Source organism: Cydia amplana, chromosome 20, assembly GCF_948474715.1.
Source record: "Cydia amplana chromosome 20, ilCydAmpl1.1, whole genome shotgun sequence".
In the NCBI taxonomy this organism is placed as follows: Eukaryota; Metazoa; Arthropoda; class Insecta; order Lepidoptera; family Tortricidae; genus Cydia; species Cydia amplana.
In genome coordinates, this window is record NC_086088.1 from 8457821 (window position 1) to 8484575 (window position 26755).

Here is a 26755-nt window from a genome sequence, read left to right on the forward strand (position 1 = left end):
GCTTCGCGCCACTAGAGGGGGCTAGAGAGCAATGGAACGCTGCATACTGGGTCTTCGTAGAACTGACAGAAACGCTGAACTGCGTTCAAAAACCGGCATTGTGGATGTGGACATGAAGGAAGCCAAGTTACAGTGCTACTGGGCAGGGCACGTCTACCGAATGCACCAGAAGCGCTGAACTAAACTAGACTGGGCCCCACAGCATGGATATCGGGGCAGAGGAAGACCAAAACGGGGACGAACTTGACACATTTTGTAAAGAATGTCGGGAGTGTGAATTGGATAGGATTAAATGGCGGTAAAGAGGGGTGGCCTTTGCCCAGCAGTGGGTCATTGTTATAAATAATTAAAAAAAAACTTCTACTGCGGACTGTAGGTACCTACCTAAAACTTCATAGTATTTAAACTACTATGTACAACTAAATCATAATTTACAACGACAGTCTAGGTGCTCAAAATTCGACCTAAAGTGCAGGAAATAGAGTTGATTTTGCGTTGTTTGAAAATTGAACGAAACAAAGCATAAGCGACTTTGTTCCAATTAAACATTGTTTAAGTTACCTCGAACTGAATAGGAACTATAGGTAGGACCTTAGGAGGATATGGTGGACTGGTAGAGAATGCTTTATGGCATTAAGGCCGCCTTTTGTGCTCATAAAGTTAACTTTTAGGTAAATACTAACCACACGAAACATATGCTATACTGTTCCTGTATTACGAGGGGTGTTCAAAATATTCTCGGTATGAGAATGAAAACAAACAAGTACGAAAAGTTTGATATTTTTATTTTTCAATATACTCCCCCCCTATGTTCATACACTTAAAAGATCGATCAATTATTTTTTTTAATCCCTCGTAAAAATATTTTTTATCTTTCGTGTAAAAATGCTCCTCCACTGCCGTCTTCAATGCTTCATCGTCAGAAAATTTATTTCCACGCAGATCCTTTTTAAGATTGGGGAGCAAAAAGAAGTCGCTGGGGGCTAAGTCCGGACTATACGGTGGGTGAGTAACAGTTTTAAACCCACATTCAACAATAGCTGCCTTGGCAATATGAGCAGTATGGACGGGGGCGTTGTCATGCAGAAGCAGAATACCTTTGGTTAACTTTCCTCGCCTCTTTTCTTTAATTACATCCTTTAATTGACGTAGAATGTTAGCGTAGTACTGTCCTGTGATATTTACACCTTTTTCTTTATAATCGATTAGTAATACTCCTTTCACAATCCCAAAATATCGTGGCCATGACCTTGCCAGCTGAAGGGATGACCTTGAACTTCTTGGGATGAGCTGAACCCTTAATGTGCCACTGCATGGACTCTTGTTTACTCTCTGGGTCATAATGATGAACCCAGGTTTCATCTCCAGTAACTATTCTTTGCAGCACCTCATCAGGATTTTCACCGCACAGGTCAATAAAATCGGAACAACAAGCTACACGCATGTCTTTTTGAAGCCGAGTCAGCATTCGCGGAACCCATCTTGCACTTACTTTTGACATATTAAGATGGTCATGTATAATATCATGTACGGTACCAATAGAGAGATTGGTTACTTGTGCTATAGATTTTACCTTCACTCGACCATCTTCCAATATAAGTTTTTCCACTTTATCAATATTTTCTTGTGAAGTAGCTACTACAGGCCGGCCAGGTCTAGGGTCATCTTCAATACTCTCCCTTCCGCGTTTAAACTCGCTTGACCACTTTTGAATGGTAGATAAAGAAGGAGCAGACTCACGGTAAACACAATCCATTTCCTCTTTTATGGTTTTTTGATTTTTACCCTGTTTTGTCAAGAATTTTATCACGCATCGATGTTCTAATTTAGTTAACATTGTCAATTCGCACATGATGTTCATGTTTGTTCAGCAATTGCAGAAAAACAAAAGACTATCTCGGTTCGAATTATACTTTTTTTTAATGTCAATGAATAAACCTTAGCGGCCAGTAACGAAAGAAATTTTAGAAGAGGTCGTAAGATATCAATACCGAGAATATTTTGAACGCCCCTCGTAAGTACCCCGTAAGGAGACTATTGTTACATACTAATGTTTTGGTTTTTTTTTATTGTGAATTTCATAATTTAAAAATTATTTAATCTTAATATTATTCCAATTAGCTGACCAAGGGCGGGTTTAAATTCAGCAAGCTGTACCCGCACCTTTTTCATTACTTACACAATTTGTTGCACAATGTTTAGATAAATACTTACCTACTTACTTCATATACCTAAGATGGACTAATTACCTACCTAACCCTTATATTATACCTAAGAACTGATGTAAAAAGTAATGAAATAAATGCATTTGTATTTGTATAAGGTTTTTCTTTTGTGCAGTAAATATCAAATAAATCAATAAATATTCAAAAATACTATGAATAAAGCATAAAGTATTATGGGTGCATTTTGACAGCTAGCGAGGTTAGGTACGCTGTGCCACCTTGTATAAGTAATAGGTATTACGCTACTTATTTTTTTTTACAATATTACAATAAAGATTTCAAATAGGTACATCAATTGCCTGAATATTCCAAACTTTGGATTCATCTAAGATTAGGCTTCTAAATGGTATTCCAGAATAATTCTATATTACTTATTTATTTATGCAAATTAAGTAACAAAGAAGTGGCAAACAATTTTCTCATTATTTTAATTCGTATCGATTATTGTTGATTGATGATAGTTTTTCACCTATCTCTGCATCTTTAAAACAACAGAGTCTAATGTCTCTACATTAGATAATCATAAGTATTAACTCCTGAAATTGGGTAGGTACTTATAATTATAAAATTACTTGAGTAAAATTAACGCTTATTTTTTCGAACTGAGTGCCGTTCGTCTTCTTTATTATAAGCCCGGTAGCCCGCGAATAGATCCCATAAGCCCAAAATGTAAAAACTTAATAAATATCAAAACATAACTCAAAGGTAGACTCATGACATGTCCACTATACCAAATGAAAATCGGGCAAACACTTCAAATTATTTGCGGGCAAGCCTTAAACAATGTGGAATTCTGCCTAATGCCTTGATACCAATTATGGCACATTCCAAAACACCACCATGTTAATATTAATCCGTGTGCCCTACCAATAAAGACACACATGCATTAAGCCATTCATTGCGATGCAGGAGGCGCTACTTAAGACACTCCTACCGCTTGACCCACTGGACACCACATTATTCCAACGCTTATGGTATTGGTAGGAAAGCGAGCCATAACTAGAGGGGTATAATAACCCAGATTTGTGAGGTCCCGAAATATACCTTCGCCTTTAAAGTTGTCTTTTAATTAGAATTTAAGGAACTTCTGAAATGCTTCGCTGAAGCGTAGTGTTATTATATCCGGAATCGAAATTGATATTAGTAATGTCGGAGCATTTATTTTTGTATTACCGTAAAATGGGGTGAGTAGGCGCAAAACTGACATTCAAATCTCGATAACATTTTATTTTTACATATGCAAACTGAATGGTGTAATTGTATATAATAAGTATTCCGGACTTTTGTATTTTAGTTTTTATTTTATTTTGGGTAGTTCCATTTCATAACTTTGACGATAAACAGGAAACCCATTGAGATGGGTTTACGGGGTGAGCCCCGTAGTCCCTCGTGTTTGGGGTGAGTTGGGTTTTCATACAAAGGAGATTTTGGAAGATTGTTGGATCTCTTTTTTTATTATGAGTATTACTATAGCTCCATTTTAAATTGGAATACATTATTTTTGTAGCAGTAGCCTTAAAAATCCATCTCACCCCCCTTTCAACCCTTCTCTCCCCATTCATAACCCAACTCTCCCCGCGAACCCTAGTCACCCCATTTTACGGTATGTCACGAATTAATGAACATTAAAATTTCCAGTGAAAACATAACATTCCAATCCTCTTTTCTCATGAATGGTATCACTCATTTAGCAAGTAACTAAATCCTTAATACTTAGGTAGCCCTGAAAAACTAACCTTTTATTTTATTTCCAATTCAAAACCCACCGATAACATTTTAACCAGGCCACTTAGTGCAATAAAACCTCGCCTCTCTTCGATGAAAATCCTTTATAGCATACTACACTTCAATTGATTCATACGTTTAGGAGCTACGATGCCAAAAATTAACACCTGTGGCCTATTTTATAAAGCTACAAGTTACAATTTACAAGCGGAAGTCACTTTCTAACCCTATGTGTTAGAACGAGACTTCCGCTTGTAAATTGTAATTTGTAGCTTTATAAAATAGGCCACTGATATTCACAGATCACACACATGTTAAACTTATACCATCCCTCTTTACCTACACGTTAATTGTTAAAATCGGTCAATGTGTTCTAACTGTTCTAAGACTAGAGTACCTACACCTGCTGACTACATAATTTCACCGACCATTTTTCCGTAATTTCCGTAAATCAACAGTGCCGTCCTATTGAATTTTTAAAATAAATACAGCAAGGCATCAAAGACGCCGAATGTAGAAAAAGGTTAACTAGTACATTTGTAAAGTAAAAGTGTCTCCGACCAGCGTCGGTAAGTATGACCATCGCAGACGCGATCGGTGTAACAAATAGGGTTACTTAACACGAAAATCTGAAAACAAAACAACTCGGAGACTATACATTTATAGGTCTCATGCGACGTTTGGTTGGGGTTGTCCCGCTAGCTAGTAGCTATAGTCACACTTCGAATATATGTAAGTACGCATAACAGCGGTAGGTAAGTACCTAACAGGAGTTGAAGAAAATTAATTTAGGATTTTACATGACTGTTACGGCTATTATTTTCAGCCAGACATTTTTCTTTATCATCCGCAGCAACAACGACATCATATTTGTACCATTTAACGAATATCCCCGTCTTCTGACTGCATCCTAAGAAGAGGCGACCTAATCCCAAGAACTAACGTATAGGTACTCAACAGACCTAATTAAGTGTAATCAACCAGCACGTCGCTAAGTGTGACACCGACCATTCGGACGGAAGAGAAACAGCCATTTCACAATCCGGACATGGCGGCCGATGCAAATGGCGTCGCGTGTGGAATACAAAATGGCGGCACCCCATATTGCATAATGGAGTGTAAGTAGATAGAGCTTTTTATTGAATAAGAGCAAGTTTCACTTTCTAGATCTAGATGTTGATGTAATTGTGTTTTGTGGTGGAAGACGTAATTTCGACGTGGTTAGAAAGGTAAGTTAGTTTTGGTACTTACCTAAGTATTTAGCTTAAATTCAAACTAAGCTTGAATTTGAGATGAGGTTGTCCGAAGTATAATGTACCTAATATATCTATAGTAAAGAGTTAATCAGCCCATTTTAACCTTCGATTGTGTCTGTTGAACGAGTCAATATTTTCTTTTACTACAACCACTACGAGTATTATTGAAATTATAAACAGTGAAATATCAAAAACGTTTACCAAATTCAAGCCACAGGATTTCCAGCAAAATCAAAAACACAACTAGATACATTTAGAACCCAATGTTGGTATAACTGTAACACCACTGAGCTCATCAGAACTACACTCTCGACTTTAATACTAACTCACTCCTAATTAAACACGTAAAGGCAAAACACTAACAGATTAAATTAAGTACTTACTATCATCAACACAGTTAACATACTCTTCGTAAACCATATTACAATGAGATAAGGTCTATCATTATTCAGTTACGTGTATTGTCAGTACCTACAAGACATACAGTTGTAAATCCCAAACACGAAGTCATCAGAGGACCTACCGCCTACATCGAAAAATCAAAAAACGTTATCTGCCTCTCTATCGCTTTACATTCGAGCGATAGAGAAACAGATAAAGAAGTTTCGATTTCGTCTTTCGCTGTAGGCCCTCAGGTGTTAGCGGACATTACAGAAACGATGATCGATTGGTATGAGCGCTTCAGTGGTGAGAGCCGCACTCTTACGCATGACAATGTTTTGACCAGGGTTGTCGTTCCAAATGCTTACCGAGCGCTGGCAGATCCAACGCTTTAGTATGGCCAAAGACATATGTAACTCCGTATAAGATGAATAAAGTCTAAGGAAAAAACGTGCCTCGGAAATCAAGAAAAAGTCAATCTCGGATAGATGGCGCACACACCTTTGGCCTATGTCGGCTAGATGGCGTTGACGACACCTTTTGTTATTTAACAATTTTAACACATAGGTAAGGTGAAAAAACATGGGTCAAAATGATATAAAAATAATAAAATCATTTATCCATATATTATAATTTTTTTGATAGTTTAATACGTTTTTATTTTGAGTTTTAGTCGTGTGTCGATAGATGGCAGTACTGTGACTACAAAATTTACTATGACAGGACCCCTCTATACTAAAGTCCGTCAACCAAATCTTGTCAGTAGTAAAAGGCGGCAAATTTGAAAAATCGCGGGTTAGCAACACTGTGTTCAAATAATTCCAAAACGCGTGTCATCTGTGTTATATCTGTGGAATGTGCATCGTGAATGACAGCCGTCACCTTATTTGTTTTCATTTGGTTTCATTGATATAGAAAAAGAACTGGATACCCAATCAGCCGCAAAAAATGGCCCCACAAAAGTAACGTTGAAACAGATCACGCGTTACTTTTTCGTTTAGTCTTGTTTGAAACGCTCAAATGTGAAGTTGTCAACAATTACGAAATGTGCCGTTAAAGTATGTAAAAATAACAATGATAAAACAAGGAAAAAGGATGGAATGTATTTCTTTCGGTTAGTTCTTTGGATAGCATTACATAATTTATGTAATCTGGTGGTAATTTTATTTTTAAATATATATATAATTTGTTAGTACCAAAGAAGGGATGTCAAGGAACAAAAATCTAATGAGTCGATGTGAGGTCAATATTTATTTTTATTTTTATATGGAATTCGTAAGGAATAATATTATGTTTAAATTCAAGATTTCCAAGAAAACCTATGCGACGTGCAAAGTGGACTGCTATTTAATTATAGCAAGAGATAGGGGTGATGCAGTTTTAAACAAAGCAAAACGGCACTTGTGTGATTGGCCCATTTCCCTGTTTCTGACAACCAATAAGGGCTTATATCGACTAACTGTAAATACTAAACCTGTCTGAACACAGTGACAACCACAGGATTTTTTTGGGTTATTTCCACCAACTCGCTTTGGTGGTAACTAGTGGGAATTATTTTTCCCAGTAGTTACCAGTGGTAAAAGGTGGGAAAAAAATTCCTAGTAGTTGCCACTGATATCAACTTGGTGGTAACTAGTGGGAATAACCCGATTTTTTTTATAAAGTATGGACTTTATAAAAAAAATCCAATCAGTACCTAAATGTCCCCGTGCATCCATGCGATGAGTAAATGTAGATCTAAAATACACAGTTATTTTATTTAATAAGTTGAATTTATTTCAAGGAAATTAGTATTTAAAGACGTATACTTACTTATTAAAAATTTAATTTGTTTGAATTTGAACCACGAATTAATTTTATTTGAACTCCCGATTAAATTAAATTTGTTTTATTTATTACTTCAATTGGTTTTTCTGTACATACCTATTAAAGTGTACCAAAGTGACTCCATTCGTTCATTATTCTCGTTTGACGTTGCTTGACGTAAATACGTTACGTTTAGTGCCATCGGACTAAATTTTTTAACAGTGTTGGTACTTATGTATGCAAATTTGACACTTAATGCTTACGACATTAAGCTCTTTTCTGTACGAAACATTTATCTTGACTCAAAATTTACGTAAGCGTTTTTATCATCAATGCAAATGGTGCGAAACGTCATTGGGATCCACATTTGTTGACGTTTTTGTTCTGCTTTGTGTGTCTATTTCTTTTATATTAAGTCAGTGTTTGGTTTTCATTCTGAATCGTTTCTGTTTCAAGAGATATTTCTGCTGTCACCATTAAATACCAATACATTAAATAAGAATAAGCAAAGCTAAGGGGCCTACAATGTACAATCATGCTCGTTGATGGTAAACATTACTAAAAATTGAGGTTATGACCAGCACATACTGGAAGAACTCTTTCGAACTTTTAAGATTATGTTCAGTTTTTTTTGTTTTAGGGTTAAAAGGCATAAATAAAATTAAAACGTATGCCTAAATCTATCCAACAAGACCATAAATTGTGTCCTGGAAACCGTCCATAGGCCCACATGTCTAATATTTTCAGCAATCAGTTGTGACTATTTACAAAGATGCAATAGAATACTACAGAATATTATGCTTGGTTGAAGTGACCCGGTAACATTGGTAACTTCATTATATTTTTTCAATTAATGACCTGAATTATAGTGTAAGCTAAAGTGACCCTTGTCTTATTTACCTTTAAATTAAATAAACACCCAAATATCAGTTGTTTTATTTTTAATATGTAATCCTATTGTACAATATATACCAATCAAAAAAATTACACAGGTATGTCATATTCATCCAGAAGAGTACACTAATTTACATTAACAAGTGGCATATTATATTATAAATAACAAATATATGCACTATCTAATTATCTGCATTTTGATTTATGATTTTATTTTACTAAACTTAGAAGACATAGATAGGGAACAAAGAGAATATAAGCACTACGATAGGGAGTTGTTTTTGATATCTTCAAATTTGTTCATCATTTTGATTAACATTGTTTTAACATCGCTTTTAAATTGTCCGTCCGTTTCAAATTTTTTCAATAAACCGCGAGTGACAATTTGAATTGACGTACGCAGGGCGCGCTCAGCGGAAAAAAAAATCTTTTGGTTCGATGTACGTTGCTGCTTTTCTTAGCGCAATACTGCTCTTTGAGTGTTGCCCTACTTTAGTTTGCTTTACATTGCTACTGACAAGATTTGGTTGACGGACTATATCTATTCTCTTTGGTATGGCTATAGGCGAAATGCATGGTGGGTACAGATACAGATAGTTGCGGAACGTACCTACGTTAAAAATATTTCGCAATTTTGGAAACTCCCACAGCACATCACTAGTGGGGGGCTGCAGGGGATGCTAAAAGCGGTGAGTCGTCCACGACATGACAATGCAGACTTAATTTGGTGGGCTCAAACAGAGGCGGATTTGCAGTCTTGGCCGCCCTAGGCCCCCGCCCTGTCTCGCCGCCTCTTTCTCAGCACCTATCATATAGGCTGTCGCATATGTGACAGCTCTAGCCGAGCCTACTGAGCCTTAGGGCGAATCCGCCACTGGGCTCAAAATTTCATACCGACTATTAGTCATCTGGCAAATTGCAAATCACGTCTTTAGGCGAACAAAATATCATAAACGATTAAGCGTCTCTTTAAGACGTGTAAAACAATGAAGGATATGATGGAATTCGCCGCAATCACATTACAGTCATATATATACCTACTGGTTTGCATAATGAGACAATGCGCCTAATAAGCATCGTGAACAGTCGCTGTGTGGTGTCCCATAATTCTCAAAGCTTGCCACAACTGCCACCAGTTAACAAAGATCTGTAATTACGAAGAGCTTATACGAACTTAGGATTTAATTTATGATGGCAATTAAGACGATTTGATACCAATGTTGTGATAGGGTTTGACTGTTTTAACCATATTAGTCATGTCATGCAAAGGGACCTGCAGTTTCTACTGCCAATGTCACTTAAACAGTTGTTTATTTTAAATACAAACTTCAGCAATTTGGCTGCAAATTCTCATTAGACATTTTTGTTTTATGTATGGGGTCAGACAGTGTGGGCGTAATCCCTACTCCCCTAGTAGGGATTACGATATTTCTATACAACAGGACCTTGTCTAGTCTGAGTAGGTGTAGGGCTGGTTAGCTATCATCCCAAGTCTTGTACCTAACCAATAAAGAGTAAAGACGGTTTTATTATTAATCCTATTATAACATACCTACTATGGAGATATCCATCAACAGGTCAAAAATAGATTTACCTACCTTTAATGCCAAATTACATAAAATGTCACTAATAAACAATTAAACAATATTTTCAAACCATCGCACTCACTCTCACCACTCTTGCTCAAACACAAATGACGCATCTCCATATAAGTTTCATAGCCACATAAGACTTTTTGGCATTCAGTGGTACGCCAGGACTTTCTTAAATACTTCACCAACGAAAGCGCTCGCCATTCAGCTCACGCGCACCCAACGCGTGCCTTGCCGCCCTAAGGATCCCGTATAAAAACCAAGCCCATAGAAAAATTAAATCATTGTTGCTCCATTAACCAACCGGGCCGAACATCCAATTAGAAAATTTAATGATAGTGACCTAACGAAAATGAAGTGCGTTTTATTTGTGGCTTGTGTGGTTGCTGTGAGGGGTTACAGCATAGCGGACAATGAGGTTGTCACCCCTCGTTTGAGAACAAGTGAGGATCTGTTGGACAGTGTTATCAGTGATTGTTTCGACACGGGCGAGCCTTCAGCATGCCTTAAAGTCAAAGTGCTTTCATACCTGGATACGCAGCTCGGAGTGAACAAGGAGTCGGCCCGGTCTTTCGACGAGAAGAACATCGATAAAGTGATCTTCGATCGTGTTGGGAGGATCCTGAACGCGAACGAGTTCAGGTTCAAGCTGCCGGAGTTCATCTTCCAGAATGCTGAAGTGTCGTACAGGGCTGATCGGGGGTTCGATGTTGAATTCCCTGAGGAGACTGAAAACGGTGAAGGTGAGTTAAGCAATCCTTAAAAGCAAAGATCAAAGCAAAATTGTGTTTCAAAATCTCTAAGATTTAGCGATTTTCCGAACCGATCAAGAGCTGCATCTTGAGAATATTGTCCAGAGCTTTCCTTTTGAAGGTTTTAATTCTAATGTCTCTTGCAGCTCGTGGCCTCTTGAAGAAGAAGCTTCTGCTCCCCGTTCTGCTGCTCTTGAAGCTGAAGATGAAGGCGATCATGCCCATCCTGGTGACCATCATCGGCATTAAGGCTGTCAAGGCCCTGATCCTCAGCAAGCTGGCCATCACCCTGGTGCTTGGATTCTTGATTTACAATCTGGTTTTGAAGAAGGGAGGTTCGTATGACATTGATAACAATAAATATACTCACTCTGCAATAATATCCACTTAATTATGAGTAGATAAGTTGAGGTGCATAACAATTCTGGTATAAACAATAAAAATACCTATATTACTAACTTGAATCTACAAAGCCACAAATACTTCTAGGTACTTTCAAAGAGTACAAGAATTTAGTGACCACATACTGTTAGAGAATCTAACAAGTTACCTGTCTTCCAAAATTCTTGACAGCATAACATTACTAACACATGTCTGATTTTGGTTTTTCTCAGCGATGCCCATGATGATGGCCCCAACCGACGCCCCGCCAGCGCCTCAATACGGACCCCCCGCCTCACAATACGGGCCCCCCTCTACCCCTGCCGCTCCCACAGACTCCTATGGCAGCCCTCAATGGGAGCCCTCAAGCTCCGGGCAGTACTCTCGCGTCTGGGACCCTAGTCAGCTCGCGTATAGCTCGTACTTCCCTAGCGAATCCAGCTCGTCTGGCTCTCAGTCACCTAGCTACTCCAGCGTAGCTTCCATCTCGACTGTTTCATCATCATCCTCGCCCACCTACTAGCTACCTCCAAAACATCATGTACATAGCACGCACGAACGGTTAGAGTTTAGGAGCTAAGTTATTGATGGTATTTAAATTATTTATTGACACAATAAAGAACTGATGTTTTACAAGTTTATTTGCGTTTGGCCTTACATCCATCCAATTCCAATCCAATTCAAATCCAATTTTAATTCGACCAATTCCTCCATCTAACCCGATGCCTGAGGATATATAGAAACAATTGATTTAGGTACCTGATTTCAAGTTTCAATTCAAGTTTAGGTAAATATACTGCATAAAATTAAATAACCAAAATTTTAAGGTAAGTGCACGAAAATATTTTTACAGTATATATGGGGCTACTTTTCCGCACTAGTGCGTAAAATAGCACTTTTCGTGCGTATGTCCAAACTTTAAAGTGCCATATGTACTGTAAAACGTTGTTCGATATACGTGCGAATAGGTAATTCGCAACTCGTGTCGAATTAAACACTCCCTTCGGTCGTGTTTTAATTTATCGCCACTCCTTTCGAATTTCCTCTTTTTCGCACTTGTATCGAAATAGTTATTTTCGATACAAGTGCGAAAAAGAGGAAATTCGAAACGAGTGGCGATAAATTAAAACTCGACCGAAGGGAGTGTTTTAAATCGACACGAGTTGCGAATTACCTATTCGCACGTGTATCGAACAACGTTTTACAGTACATATGGCACTTTAAAGTTTCGACATACGCACGAAAAGTGCTATTTTACGCACTAGTGCGGGAAAGTAGCACCATATGTACTGTAAATAACTATTTTAGCAAAAGCATAACAATAGGATCTACACTCAATATACATATTGTAGAAATATAATTACAACACGATAAGATACCTATGAGTAGCGGTTGTCCGCCCAGAAAACCATAAAAGTTGACGGACCCAGTTGGCAGAAAGACCCGGAAACCGGAACACAAAGGTGTGGAGAAATCTTAGCATCAAAATCTGGACTAACGAGAACTGGGGTAATAATGAGACACTTTTATAGCAATCAAACCTAAGAAAACAACATTAATGGGTGGAGTTTAAAGTTATAAGATTTTTGTAGCACCTGTTATCCCGTTACCATTCTTTCTTTTCGTCTTGCGTTTGTTGATGTACGATTGTCATTTTAGCTAGGCCCCTAGGTTCTCCCCATTAGGGATAGGGCTAGGAAAATATTGTATGTTACGAACAGTTGCTTGATCTTTTTACCGCCGCTTTTGGCGCGTCCCGGTCAGTGAAAATCAGTAAGTACAATGACCTAAAAATGGCCCACATTTATACGGACCCTATTGTCTATACTACACAAACTAAAATGGGATCAAATGAAAATGCAATTAATTTTCAATTCACCTACTTATATTGTATGACTGGTGTAGCATCGTTTATGACTTTTATGAGTGAAAACGGACGAGGTTATCAAAGCTATCGGTTATACAATATGGAAAAGTGGAAAAATACAAACTGTAGGTACTAATGGAGGGTGTTTTGTCAACTTTTTAAACAGTATGTTTACTTATGGTCTTGCGATGGGATTGTTTTTTTTTAGACCAAGAAAAGTCTGCAACGATTTTGATAACATACGCAGTGCAAGTGTTATTTAAATACGTCATAATCATAATTTCATAGAAGTTTGACGTTTAATATTAACACTAGGTATGCTATCAAAATCTGCTGCTAGTTTTTTTACTGTTTAATAAATTTACAATACGTACACCTCTTCGTATAGGTAAATGGGTTGCTAATTATTATTGTCTCAGGTGTATACGGATCTATATCTGATTGCCTTATTTCTCTAGTTATATAAAAACTTCTTTATAAATACTTTAATATATATTTTAAAGCGGGAATCTGAAAGATACTTAACTTGTTTTACTATGTCGACCATTATTTACATAACATTTAACTATTAAAATTTCATCAAATGGGTATTATATTTACTTACACGAAGGATGGTGTATTGAAATGAAACTAGAGCGAAGCGAATAATTCAATCTGTAGGTAACGTGAAACACTGAGAAAAGCGAGGGATTTAAATATTCCTCGCAAATTACTGACGTGAGAGGAATGAAATTATTTTTTCTACCGACATAGTAAAAGAAGCTTACAGCCTTATATTTGCAACCGTAATCATATAGAGTTAAGATACAATTTTTAATAGCAAGTCGATTACATTTGAAGACAATTTAAAGAGTGAACATTAAGTGGTCGTGCAAAGTTAGATTTACAAGTCCTACAGCTAAGTTAATTTATGAATACTGTACAGGGGGAAGTACAAATCTACCTATGCTAAGTGGGCGAGATGATATTTGTACTCGTAAGGTGTGAGAAGCTTGCGTCCATCCATGTAAAATTCTTATCATCTTATCTGAACATTTAGTACAGAATTTAAGCTCCGCTTGTAATTTACACAATTACAAGATTATTGAGTAAGTAGATATACCGTAATCCACGGTTATATGCCTATAAAAATAAGTACCTAGTTAACAATAAATCGCACCGCTTATAAATCGCGATATTCAAGTTTCCAGTCAAACGGATGAACCGATTTGATTGCGGTTTTCAGTTAAAGAAAAGTTGCATGTTCGCGTCTTTCCTGTACACATCGCAATAAGCTAATTTAGGTAATTTTTTACGCTGCACCCATACAGAAGGGATACATTTTTCAATACTAAAGACGCAAATAAAAAAAGTCGTGATAAGTATGTACCCGAGTCATTAACTTTTATTTTGTTGTCCGCAGAAGTGACCTTTTCCTGAAATGTGTTTGACCCAGTTGCTAGATGGATTTTAAATGTTTCAATTCACAGAATGACGCTGCTATAATTTGGCCAGGGGTTTTTGGCTATTTTAGCCTCCTGAGACCCAGAAGCAGTTGTTTTGTTTTTGAATTTGGAACTCTTTGTTATTCAACTAATGTTCAAAATAGATTGTGGAATATGTACAAAAAATTGTACCGGGGGTCTCAGGAGTGGGACACTTCGAATTTTACATTAGAACAGCCGCAAGCCAAAGGGAGCAGGGAATGGTATCTATACAGTGGAAGGTTAAAGCTATTATTTCACAGCCTTCGACACTAAAGGAGTGCGTTTGTATAAGGTACGTAAGTGTTAGCGATTACTTCTATGAGTGCGAAGCATGGTTGAAGGATTGAATAGTAAAATAACAGCTCTAAAAACATTGACTTATATCTCAGGACTGGCCTTACGTGCACTAAAAATGGTACTAGTACAGCGGTGTCACTCACGAATTCGAGCCAATCGTGCTGCAGTCTCACGCAACTAAGTTGCGTACAATCGCGCGGCCGCGCGCGCGTGATGCGAACTCATCAAAACCAATCGCGTTGCAGCTGTTACACCGCTGTACTGGCCCCATTCATGCCACATTCTTATTGCCCGTAAGGCCAGTCCTGAGATATATATACGTCAATGTCTAAAAATGTATTTCACAGAGACGTTTACCTGGTAGCGTTCCGTAAAAAGCTTTACTTAGTCAATTCATTCCATGATTTTTTTTTGTATTTTTATTTTAAATATCCATTTTTACAAGAGGCCCACGTTAGCGTCTCCCCTAGCGTCGGCATCTAGTGAACTCTATAGCTGCTGCTCGACGCAACGTTGACGCAACTGCGCAGCGACAGGCGTGGCTCACTCCGCGATTTCGTCGCTTTGCTACAGGTAGCTAAAAGTACATCCGTTTCGCCCCAATTTTGGGGAAAGCCATAAGCCGCGCGTGGCGCTGTCGCCACTAAGCGGCCATATCTGTGCTGATCGTAACAGACGCGTTTTGTTAGAGTGAGTCTTCTGTACTTACTAGTACTATTATTTATTCTGTGGCAGCGACGCCATTTTCCATAGCGCTGACTAGATGCCGACGCTCAAAAGAACTGTGCGGGGTGGCCCTAAACACGCAAGAGTTTGAACAGGTTTGAAGCTACGCTTGTTATGTGCTGTAGTCTGACTTCCTACATACATAGAAAATAAGCATAATTTATGTAGATGGCGCTGGTCGTTAACGTACGACGTTATTTTTAATTGCGTTCAGTCCTTACCGCATAATGCAATGATGAAACATATTTCGGCTTCAATATTGTGCACCTTTTCGTGTCTTAGAAATCTTAGTATGTATCTATTTGTCTCTATAATATATGTTAATATAGTCGTACACACATTTGTAGAGCTGTACTTACACTTTGTAAATAATAATATACTATACTTATACACGAGTTTATATAAGTGAATGATATGAAATTGGATGACAGATTTGAAAGTTTAAGATGGAACAGGAATATAGCACAGAAAGCATTTACTGCATTTCCTTTCCCTATTACATAAGGTTCCTGAGAATAAATTCATATACTTACCTACGATTTTTTTTTCAGAAGTAGGCTTATAATGAATATAATCGGAATATGCAATAGCCGTAATAGGGAAATGTAAATACTTCATAAGTTATACTTCATATAATATAATTACTTATATATTTTAGTTATGTATGTATGCTAGTATATGGTAAATTCCAGATTAAATCCATTACCAAAACTCCCTTTATTGTCCTCGGTTATATTTTCATAATGTTGCATATAATGCTATTTTCATATTTAATATTCCAGCAAAGATTTAATTAATGTTTATGTGTGAGCTGTAAAAAAAAGTCGCATTTCCCAGATTAGACAGCTGAAGAAGATGGCGCTACACGTTTTGTGGTAACTGAATACGTGAACCAGGGTTAGAAGCACGAATTTTTAATCTTTGTACTAAACAGATTACAAAATTTAATCTGTTTATTTATAGTTTAATATAACTGATCCTAGATATGTCCTGATATTTATATAAATAATTAATATTTAATACTCACATGGACTGTTCGATACTATGCCTTACCTACTATATATTGTATATTATGCCGAAGTATATCAAAAATCTGCCTTTATATATGTGCTGATAAAAGGTCCAACTGGCAAATAAGAATAATTTTCCATTGTCAATAATTTCGCACGTCAGTACGCCTTACGAACAAAAGCGAGTCTACACAGAATGAGCCGTCTCGCGTGGATATTGCCGCGCGAAACAGCTCGGTCTGTGTAGAGTAGACGTGCCTCGGCCACATTGCCTCGGGCGAGGCACTTCCCCACCGACCGAGCTGCTTCGCGCGGCAATTTCCTCGCGAGGCGGCTCGTTCTATGTAGATCCGCCTAATGACAAGCCGTACCTTTTGTTTCAACACAACACATGATACCATCGACAGCCTATTTTTGGGCAATTTCAGGCTATGGGTATCAACAAAGTGTTATTTGATGGCATTAAGTGGCATTTTTTTCTTCTACACGGCAAAACTAATAAAAACTTTCATTTACTATGTAGTGTGATGGTGTAAAGGAATGGAAGATGAGTAAGGCACCAGGGTACAACTTTAATACTATCAAACTAAAGCCATCTACTTCAAACTCTTCTTACTACCAAGCAGAATAAAGTCAGCCAAATACCAAATGGATTGAATGCCTAATGGATAATAATGGACAATGGAAAGAAATAAAAAGAAAATAAATAAAAAAACATTTACTATCACATAAAAAAACTCACAACTTAATGTCGAAACGCAAATGTTCAGGGGAACACGTTCGTTGCTAAAAAATAATTGAGTAATAAAAACAGTCTCAACTGATCATTTTCGACCTCAAGTCAATGCATTAAAGGTTAAAACAAATAGTCAGTTAATTGTGTCAACGACGGTACAATAAATTGACTGGTAATACAAAATAGTAAAATGAATTTCACCTATGAATTAACATTTGCAGTGATATTAGTAAAATTACTTTTACATTTCTAGTCAATAGGCGAGTACACACAGAACGAGACGCCTCGCGAGAGTCGCGAGGCAAATGTACGCGCGGCCGCGATGCCTCGGCCGAGGCACGTCTACACCGCCTGTACCGCGGCAAATTACTCGCGAGGCGGCACGTTCTGTGTGGACGCGCCAGTATAAAAAAAAAGATATTTGGTCTCAAACATACTGAACACAACAGTCAACGGGCACCCTTCCTCATCGGACTGAACCTTAATCTAATCCGTATTAATTACTTAACATAACATTAGTTCAGTCTATAAAACATACCCAAAATATGTTATGAGGAATCCAGCCGGTATTCAAAAAAGGCACTACAATTAAACTACATGTTTCGATTTTATAATTGTAACCAAAAATATAAAAAATTACAAAAGAATTGTGACTAATCTTGTACTTTGACAGTTTCTAGTTTAACTGGAGTCCCTTTGTTTAAACTATATAAGCTACTAATTGTAGTCAAAGTTTAATCAGGCAGTCGGCTATAGATATATATGACTATATAAGTGCCATTCAGTTGCCTGTTATTATATTAGCGTAATATAGTAAAGTTAGTAGTGTATCATAAAAACAGTGTGCGTTTGGTAAGGTTAAGTAGGGTACAGAAGTGAGAAAAAATTCCAAATGTCATCTCAATTATTTGTATAATAATTATTATAAAGACGTTTTTTGGAAAGATTAACTCACAACACCTGTGACACCCTTACAGAAATACAAGTTCAGGTAAAAGGCACCTCAAAAATCAAATAGACAATGTGAACCTATGGTGACAGTGCCTATTCCATGCTTATATTTCTAGAAAAGGCGCACTTATCCCACGAAACCTCATTTAATACATGCAATCATATAACATGCCAATTTAAAACAAAATCTCAGGAATTAAAATAAGTACTGGAATTTTAACGAAAATAAAATCAAGCAAATTTGAAATTAAAGTAGTAATTATAACATTTTATATAGCCGGTCGAACGACTTTGTCAGTAGAAGGCGCGAAATTCAAATTTTCTATGGGACGATAACACTTGGCACCTATATTTTTTTAATTTCCCGCTTTTTTCTACTGACGGAAATGGCTTGACAGACTATAACTTTCTGATCGCAACATAGCCTTTTTCTTCGAACAATACTTGCTTCAACTGCTTTGTACTAACTATAATAAATTTTTCAATCGACTTACAAACTTAACATTATTTATATCATATACAAGACAGGCGTATATAAACACTTGTCATTATACTAGTGTCATTCAATAGAACTTGCTAACTATGTAAACCAAATTTACTAGTAAATTGACATTCAGTGTCAATTTTAGTATGGCGGTTTGTTTACATAGTTAGCAAGTTCTATTGAATGACACTTTACGTAGTTATATTATATAGAAGCACAAGCATGGATTATAGTCAAAAGTAATAATAATGGGTACAATTATAGCAATATTTAATTAAAATTCACGTCTTGGTGGGTACGTGGTAACTCACTTTGGTAAGAGCGACCGCCTTACGGAAGCTAGCAGGTTCGAATCCTATCCAAGACAAATATTTTCTCAGATTAGTTTTATTAACAGCCATATCTGGTCTTAAGAAATATTTATTTATTTAAACTTTATTGCACAAAATATATACAACAATGTACAAATGGCGGACTTAATGCCAAATGGCATTCTCTACCAGTCAACCATAGGGCCAAACAGAGATACCTTCAATTGGTGCAGAGAGAAAATATATTGAGTGAGTTACAAAAAGCAAACTATACTTATAAATTACATAAATAAATATAATATATATATAAACTACCACATATTTATAAAATACATACTATAAATATAATAATGATGGGTATTATTCGAACTCTTGCTTTAGCAAATGCTTACGTAACAACGTACGTACGTAACGTACGTATAATTACACCCATTTTTATTTCTCTTGTGTGTAGTCTTAATATCGCCTAGCAAGTCTGTCTTCGAGCCCGTTTCTCATACGATTATTTATTATGTATATACATTGTATTATATTTTATTCCCATGCAATTTGCTTCTCAATATACACATCTTATTTAATTTCGATTATGAATTAAGTTATCTGAATATGTCATAATTTCGCTCTTATATCCGTCTTATAATAGCAAACAGCAAGAAAAGATTTTAAAATGTTCTTAGTTATAAAAAGTGTTTCGTTTTTAACCAAAGTGAACCAGTTAATAAAATATAATTAAACTTATTAAATTCGATTTTGTCACATTATGTATAGGTCTATATGACGTAGTGTTACCGATTCATTTTATTTGACAGATTCCAGTTTTTTTACAAAACAGTTTTTTTGCAATACCGACACATTTTAATACACCACTTTAAAATCGTTTCTTGTTAGTCTTTTATATATTTACTTTTATACACTCTAGTTATAGTCCTATCTTTAATAGCATCTTTCAATCTCCTTGCAACACAACTGGTTCGAACTTGATAACAATAGACATACTTCAAATGTATATAATGAGCATTGATTAAAGTACACTCTGTATGGGATTGCTATACCGAGTGTACCTTCACTTCAATGTTTTGCAGTATTAATTATAACGAATAAATACGCACCATACATAATATCAATAGTACCTTTATAAAGGCGACTTTTTAATACTAAACACCGTTTAGTCGAACATCGTGATTCTTGAATATTAGTGTGACGAATATAGTTCACGAAAGGTTTAGACGTAGGATGTCAAGTGTATATTATTAAGTGATCAAATAGCTATGCTATTCGCAAATCAAACTGACGATTGTGGTCGTAAATTTCTCATTCACACTTCCATAGTCGTAGGTGTGAAAGAGATGGTAATATGATCCCATTCTTCATTTTGGTTTGTGGATAGTGTAGCAACATTGAACACTGTTTTAGTTGTTGTCGTTAGATTACTAAGAGTTCATCGGATTTGATCTATATTTTAAAAGGCAAACCCTTGTAACACTAACTACTCTGCGGACGCAGCATGGTTCCATTTTTATCGCTTGTCACTACGCCCGTCACTTTCGCACTTACATACTTGTTAGAACGTGACAGGCATGGTGACAAGCGATAAAATTTCGACCGGGCTACGCCCGCTGGACACTGTCGTACATCGATCATTAGACTACTAGTGTGACGAGTCTAGTTTACATCGCTACATTTGATCCTAGCAACACCGATCACTGCGAACACTGTTAAGCTTTCGATTCCTCCGAAAACGGTGCCGTCATATTACGGCCGCTATATAGCGTTGACTGACGTCACTAGAACGTTGTCTATGTAAACAAGATGGCGCGGTTTCCTAGACGGCGTTACGTTACGTTGATTGTCAACGTAACGTAAGATGACGGCCGTCATGACCTTGTCGATAGTTTCGTGAACGTTTTATTAGATAGCGGTGACGCCATTTTGAATAAATGACACGAGATTTGAATAAATGATTCCGTACTACGATTATTTTCCTCTTCTGATGATATTTCATCCTCCAAGTAAATTATAGATGATCAAGCAAATCTTGTCAGTAGGAAAAGGCGCGAAATTCAAATTTTCTATGGGACGTTATCCCATCGCGCCTACATTTTTCAAATTTGCCGCTTTGACCTTGGTGGATGACGGTGTGTTATGACGCCGTGGTACTTTCCACATGTCGCCACCGTAAAGACGGTCGTCTTTTGCTGCCGCTATGTGACGGCCGTCTTATGACGGCACCGTTTTCGGAGGAATCCAAAGCTTTAGCCACTGCCTAATCCCCGTATCACTGGGTGACGAGTCTCACCGCGATAGTCCACAGGCCGTGGAGGTAGGCGGGCCAGCGCTAGGCGGAGCTCCACAGCGCGCTGGCGACGAGCGGCACGGGCGCGAGGAAGGCGAACACGAGGCCGCTCGTGATGCCGGTCACCAGCGTGGCGCCGCCCAGCATGCCCGCTGTAGCCGCGTGCTCGGGCGCCACCGTGCTGGAAATAACAAAAGGATATTATAATTAAATAGAATTTTCTTAAAAATGGACGGCAAAGTCGACGTTGCCGGTTAAAAAATAGGTCGCGAAGTGCGTAGTTTATGGTCATTCAAAAAATTAAAAAGTTAAAAACATTGCAGTCTCGATTTCGGGACTGCAATGTTGCATACAAATTCCATTATTTAACGAGTTCTAAACTTTTTATAGTACATTATTGTCGAGGTTCGGAAGTAGCTACTTGCAGGCTGAGGATTCGTTTTAAACGGACGACCTTGGGAGTCCGTTTAATTGAATCCGAAGCCAGCGAGTAGCCTTCCAGCCGAGTCATATATAGTGCTTTTCTCAAAAATGGTGCCAGAAATAGAAATATTTTACAGAAGCAACGTTCTAATTTTCACAGAAAAAAGTAAAACCATTAAAAAGATTTGCTTGCCGCCTTTAAAAAAAAAGAAGTCTATTTTTCTGCTGAAAATACGCCAACGTATTTGAGACACCTAAATAGTCGTGGTACCAACATTATACAGTAGAGTCCGATTAGTACGACTTCGCATATAACAACCAACCGCTTATAGCGACGTAAGTATAAGCACTTGTTTGGTTTTAGTATGAGCTACTATGAAAGTACAACCGTTTATTACGACTCCGCTTATAACGACCGACCGCTTTTAACGACGAAAATTGACACAAAATTCGTCCGTCAAGTCCGGTTACAACGACGAGCGACGAATTTTTACAAATAAATTGTTGGTAAGAAGCTTACTCCGTCCCGCGCACCCAACTCCCCTCGCCCCTTTGCCTATACGCAGCAAGATGAAAAACTGACTTTTCGTAATCTTGCAAACTAAATAAAACCCAATTCGCATTATTCAATTGAGCTTAAACTTCACATACATAATTATGTAAGTTGGGTGACAATGCAATATTTTGGTACCTTCGAGCTGGAGGTGGCCATAGGAACTGTTTGATAAAACAACTTATCCTAATTGAGTTTGGGTTTGTAAGAATTGTCTCAATTGAGTATAGGTTGCTTGTTGAAACAAAAGTAAACAGTCCGTGATAAAAGCTTGAGTCAAAATTGAAATGTTTGACAAAAAAACTTATTTATTTTTTGATTGTTGATGTACGATTGTCACCTTGATTAGATCCCTAAAAATTACGACTTTTTATTTTACGGGATTCGAGTAATTTCAGTAATTTGCGGATGATGAGTGAGTACGCGAGCCTACAAAAGTGGCTTCTTCTAAACACATAAGTCTCTGCATTTAAGACAAAGTGTTGTAACACTAACGTAAATGAATATTTTAATAAAATGTTTCTTTTTTCGTTGATTCTCGCATAAGTATTAATAAATACAAAATGACGTCATTATTTTGATTAAAAAAATATATTAAAATTGGCAGTTCGTTTAGTGCGACGTCCGGTTAGTACGACGTAATATCAGCGGTCCCTTGGGCGTCGTTATAACCGGACTCTACTGTAATAATAAGTGCTGATCATCTGTTTGGCTGTTTAATGGATAGGTCCATTCATTTGATATGGCCATTTAAAGTTTTAAAAAGTTAATGGAATTTGTATGCAACATTGCAGTCCCGAAATCGAGACTGCAATGTTTTAACTTTTTAATTTTTTGAATAACCATAAACTACGCACTTCGTGACCTATTTTTTAACCGGCAACGTCGACTTTGCCGTCCATTTTTGAGAAAAAGGATATTAAAATTAAATATCATTTATTATCAGGCAACTAAGGCCCCATAGATACATACCTTACAAACTAAAATACATACAATGATAAAAATCTTACAAGCTAAAAATTATTTCGGTGACATGGTTTTCTGTTGTGTCGCCTGTTCCGGTGTAGGAATTGGCAGATTCCCACGGAACCGCCGAAACACACCCTTCGGCCAGAAGTCCGCGCTCGCGATGGTTTACTACACACGCATATAAGCACTTTGTTTTATTCTGGTGCATACCTGAGCGTCCGTACTAGCGCCACAGAATAAATAATAGTACTAAGTACAGAAAACTCACTCTCTAACAAAACGCGTCTGTTACGATCAGCACAGATATGGCCGCTAGGTGGCGACAGCGCCACGCGCGGCTTATGGCTTTCCCCAAAATTGGGGCCGAACGGATGTACTTTTAGCTACCTGTAGCAAAGCGACGAAATCGCGGAGTGAGACACGTCTGCTAGCGCCCAAAACAAAATTGACAGCGCCAACTTCATATTTAACGTCATTAGGCGGGTTCACACACAACGAGTCGCCTCGCGTGGAAATTGCCGCGCGGAGAAGCTCGGTCGGGGAAGACATGCCTCGCGAGGCAACGCGGCCGAGACCCGTCTACTTACACCGAGCTGCTTCGCGCGGCAATTTCCTCGCGAGGCGGATCGTTCTGTGTGAACCCGCCTGTTCATTTGGACCAAGGGCTTTCGACACCCGCAATGCGGCTGATTTAAATGAAGGGTACACGAAAATAACATGTCCGTGAGTACGTTTTCGGAAAATAAGATATTTGTCTCAAAATACAGACTTTAACCTTTGGAACGCCACAGACGGCAATTGACGTCAACGCAAAATCGTGACAACGACGCCAAAGACGGCATTTGACGTCGATCGTTTTTTACTGAAAAACACCCCACTTTTAGGTTGGCATTATTTACTAAATTTTACCCCCGTGGCGTCAGTGGCACGGCAAATGGATGCGCCGTTTGGCGTTCAAAAGGTTAATTAACAATAAACAGCAGACGTCATACAACGAGGAACTATTATACTTCCCATACAATAAAATTAAGCAAACGTTTCAATGATGATAGACAATTTTATGCAACCGACCCTAGAGCTCTGTCAAGTGTGATTATTGAAACCGACTTTTAATATACTTATAGCATACATCAGCGGTCGACAACCTTTTAGCAGCAAAGTGCCACATAGTAGTTGAAGTGGGCCGCACTTTGTTAATATTTATGACTTTATCAGACATTGTCGTTTGTCAATTTTACATACAAAATAATGCTAATAGACTTACCTGCTGACATACATCATCCCCAAAGAGCTGCCGTGTCCAGAACTCCACCCAAGTAATACAGCGCCGATCCAATACACAATATCATTGTTTATAAGTACTGGGAGCGTTCGAGTCACGCCTTTAGGTTGGTAGTTGCAGAGTAGGAAAAATGGTATGAAGGCCAGGCGGGCCGTCGTGAAGATTGACAACCAGCGTTTTGTGGGCTGAAAAAAAGTAAATTATAGTTTGTCAAAGGACTGTCTCATAGACAGAGAGAATCATACTATTTTTGTCTTACACTATAGTTCGTTTTTTTTAGGATTAGAAAGAACTTGAAAGAAGGTAAGCGATTTTGACATGTCTTTTAATTGAAAAACATTTTTTAAAAATCAATAACTATTGTTTATGAAAGCAGAAGACTATAAAAGATCGTATTAGATTCATAATTGTTACATATTTACCGTAACTTATTTTTAAAATGTGTTTTTCAATTAAAAGACCCATCAAGATTGTTTACCTTATTTCTAATGCTAAAAAAACGAACTATAGTACTAGCACCCAAAAGAAAAGGATGAGTATAGTTTTTTTGTTCTTATTTACTGACAATTTGGTTTGACCAACTATATTACCACTCATTCGGGAAACTCAGCAAACCTGTGTTAGATTTTGTCACACAAACGTTAAAATGAGAGACAGGGCAAACAATTAGTTGAATTAGATATCGGCATGTAGACTTTTTCGTACACGATGCAGTAGGATATTTGTAGGTTGTGCGCGGAGCTGATGACATTAGGTTATTGGATAAAAAGTAAAAAGTAAATAATAATCTAGGTTATTTTGACGAAACCTGAGGTGGATGAGCTTTCTGTATGATGACGAAGCCTGCGCTGTGGATCTGAAGGTACTTATGCTGTTATTATTATGTTGGTCTAACTCAACTCATAATAATTATAAATCTCGGTTGGTTTATAAATTATCTGTAAGTATAAATTTGTATAAATTTAATAATAATCTAAGGTTGAAGTTGACAAAAAAGTTCAAAAGTTCGCGCAACTAAAGCTGTTGAGCTTAACTTCGTGCATGTAATTTAATATCTTATCTAAAAATTACTTACAAACTAAAATGAAAATGTCAATGTAATCACTACATAGTATAAAAAGTCGCTTCCCGCTCTCTGTCTGTCTGTATGTAAGCTTAGATCTTTAAAACTACGCAACGGATTTTGATGCGGTTTTTTTCAAATAGATAGAGTGATTCAAGAAAAAGGTTTATGTATAATTTGTTAACCCGTGCGAAGCCGGGGCGGTTCGCTAGTAAAGTAATAAAATACACAAAAATGTAGCTAAACTTAGGTGCACACACATTTATGAAAGAACATGAGTGATGAATAAGTTAAGCGTCTATTTGCCCACTTTAAAAACAGCAACAAAAATAACACTACAATGTAACTGCATTGCGAATTGGGCTAATTAGTACTGTCTAATTACTACTTACTACTTAATAATATCTAACCAGTATTACTATACTATACTCATCATATTTTACAGACAAATAACATAACAAACATAACATATTTTACAGACAGATAAATAACATTTAAGTATATAATCTTGTACAAAAAACTCGATGTCCTCTTGAATAAACTGTTTGCTGTGCCCTACAGGGTGTCATGTTGTACACGATTCTATGCAATAGGTTAAGATACAATGTGATATGCAATAAAGATTATGAGTATGAGTATGAGTATGAGACCATATAAATACATCTAAAACCACGTTAAGTTTATACCGACTTGTGAATGACATTGTATGATTTTCTTAAAGTGGTAGTGAATGTTATCAACATTATAAGGTAAACGTACTAATGCTCGACATGCTAATTCCCAATAGATGACACCCTGCTGTCACCTCTATTGACAATGACTTAAGTTTCAAGATGACATGTACTGGGGCCGCGTCGAGCACCAGTACGTTTACCTTAATACTTGCATATTCTTCAGAATAGAATGTGTCTTCTTGCAGTAAAGTACAAGTCAACTTTTAAAATTTAAGCAAAAATTTCAGATAACCCGAGAAAGAAAAGCATGCGAAAATATAATGGGTAGGTATACAGGGTGCCCAGTAATTAATGGATAACCTTCTAACCATCGACAGGGCACCTTAGGCAGGTCCAGAAAATGCACTTATAGGTCTAGTAAAAGTTTCGTGGTTAAATACTTTTCTAAATTTGAAGTATGGTGGAACTAGCTATTAAAAAAGACAGAAAAGTTCGATTATCTCGAAAACCACGAAACTTTTACTAGACCTATAAGTGCATTTTCTGGACCAGCCTAAGGTGCCCTGTTGGTGGTTAGATGGTTATCCATTAATTACTGGGCACCCTGTATATATAGTTTGTCAATGGACTGTCTCGTT

General features: G+C 37.3%; 3 protein-coding genes across 3 annotated transcripts in view; 2 read left to right on the forward strand and 1 right to left on the reverse strand.

Annotated features, from left to right (window-relative positions):
* The window catches only part of LOC134657586 (transmembrane protein 80-like), a 418575-nt gene that overhangs the window by 354845 nt on the left and 36975 nt on the right, over nucleotides 1–26755 (forward strand). The window lies entirely within an intron of this gene.
* LOC134657391 (uncharacterized) lies at nucleotides 9951–11651 on the forward strand. The gene is made up of 3 exons (XM_063512937.1): nucleotides 9951–10622; nucleotides 10778–10966; nucleotides 11246–11651. Exons 1-3 carry the CDS (start codon nucleotides 10232–10234, stop codon nucleotides 11533–11535), a joined length of 870 nt encoding a protein of 289 aa, XP_063369007.1. The 5' UTR covers nucleotides 9951–10231; the 3' UTR covers nucleotides 11536–11651.
* Nucleotides 21136–26755, reverse strand: part of LOC134657382 (equilibrative nucleoside transporter 1) — a 38339-nt gene continuing 32719 nt past the window's right edge. The window contains exons 9-10 of the mRNA XM_063512923.1: nucleotides 24363–24565; nucleotides 21136–21334 (exon numbers count right to left, since the gene is read on the reverse strand). Of these exons, the coding sequence (XP_063368993.1) occupies nucleotides 21196–21334; nucleotides 24363–24565 (342 nt within the window). The 3' untranslated portion in view covers nucleotides 21136–21195. The remainder of the gene's footprint in view (nucleotides 21335–24362; nucleotides 24566–26755) is intronic.

Coding starts and splice junctions, on each gene's coding strand:
- LOC134657391 (XM_063512937.1), top strand. CDS start 10,232: ATGAAGTGCGTTTTATTTGTGGCTTGTGTGGTTGCTGTGAGGGGTTAC. Junction 10,623..10,777: donor GGAGACTGAAAACGGTGAAG/GTGAGTTAAGCA, acceptor TGTCTCTTGCAG/CTCGTGGCCTCTTGAAGAAG. Junction 10,967..11,245: donor TCTGGTTTTGAAGAAGGGAG/GTTCGTATGACA, acceptor GGTTTTTCTCAG/CGATGCCCATGATGATGGCC.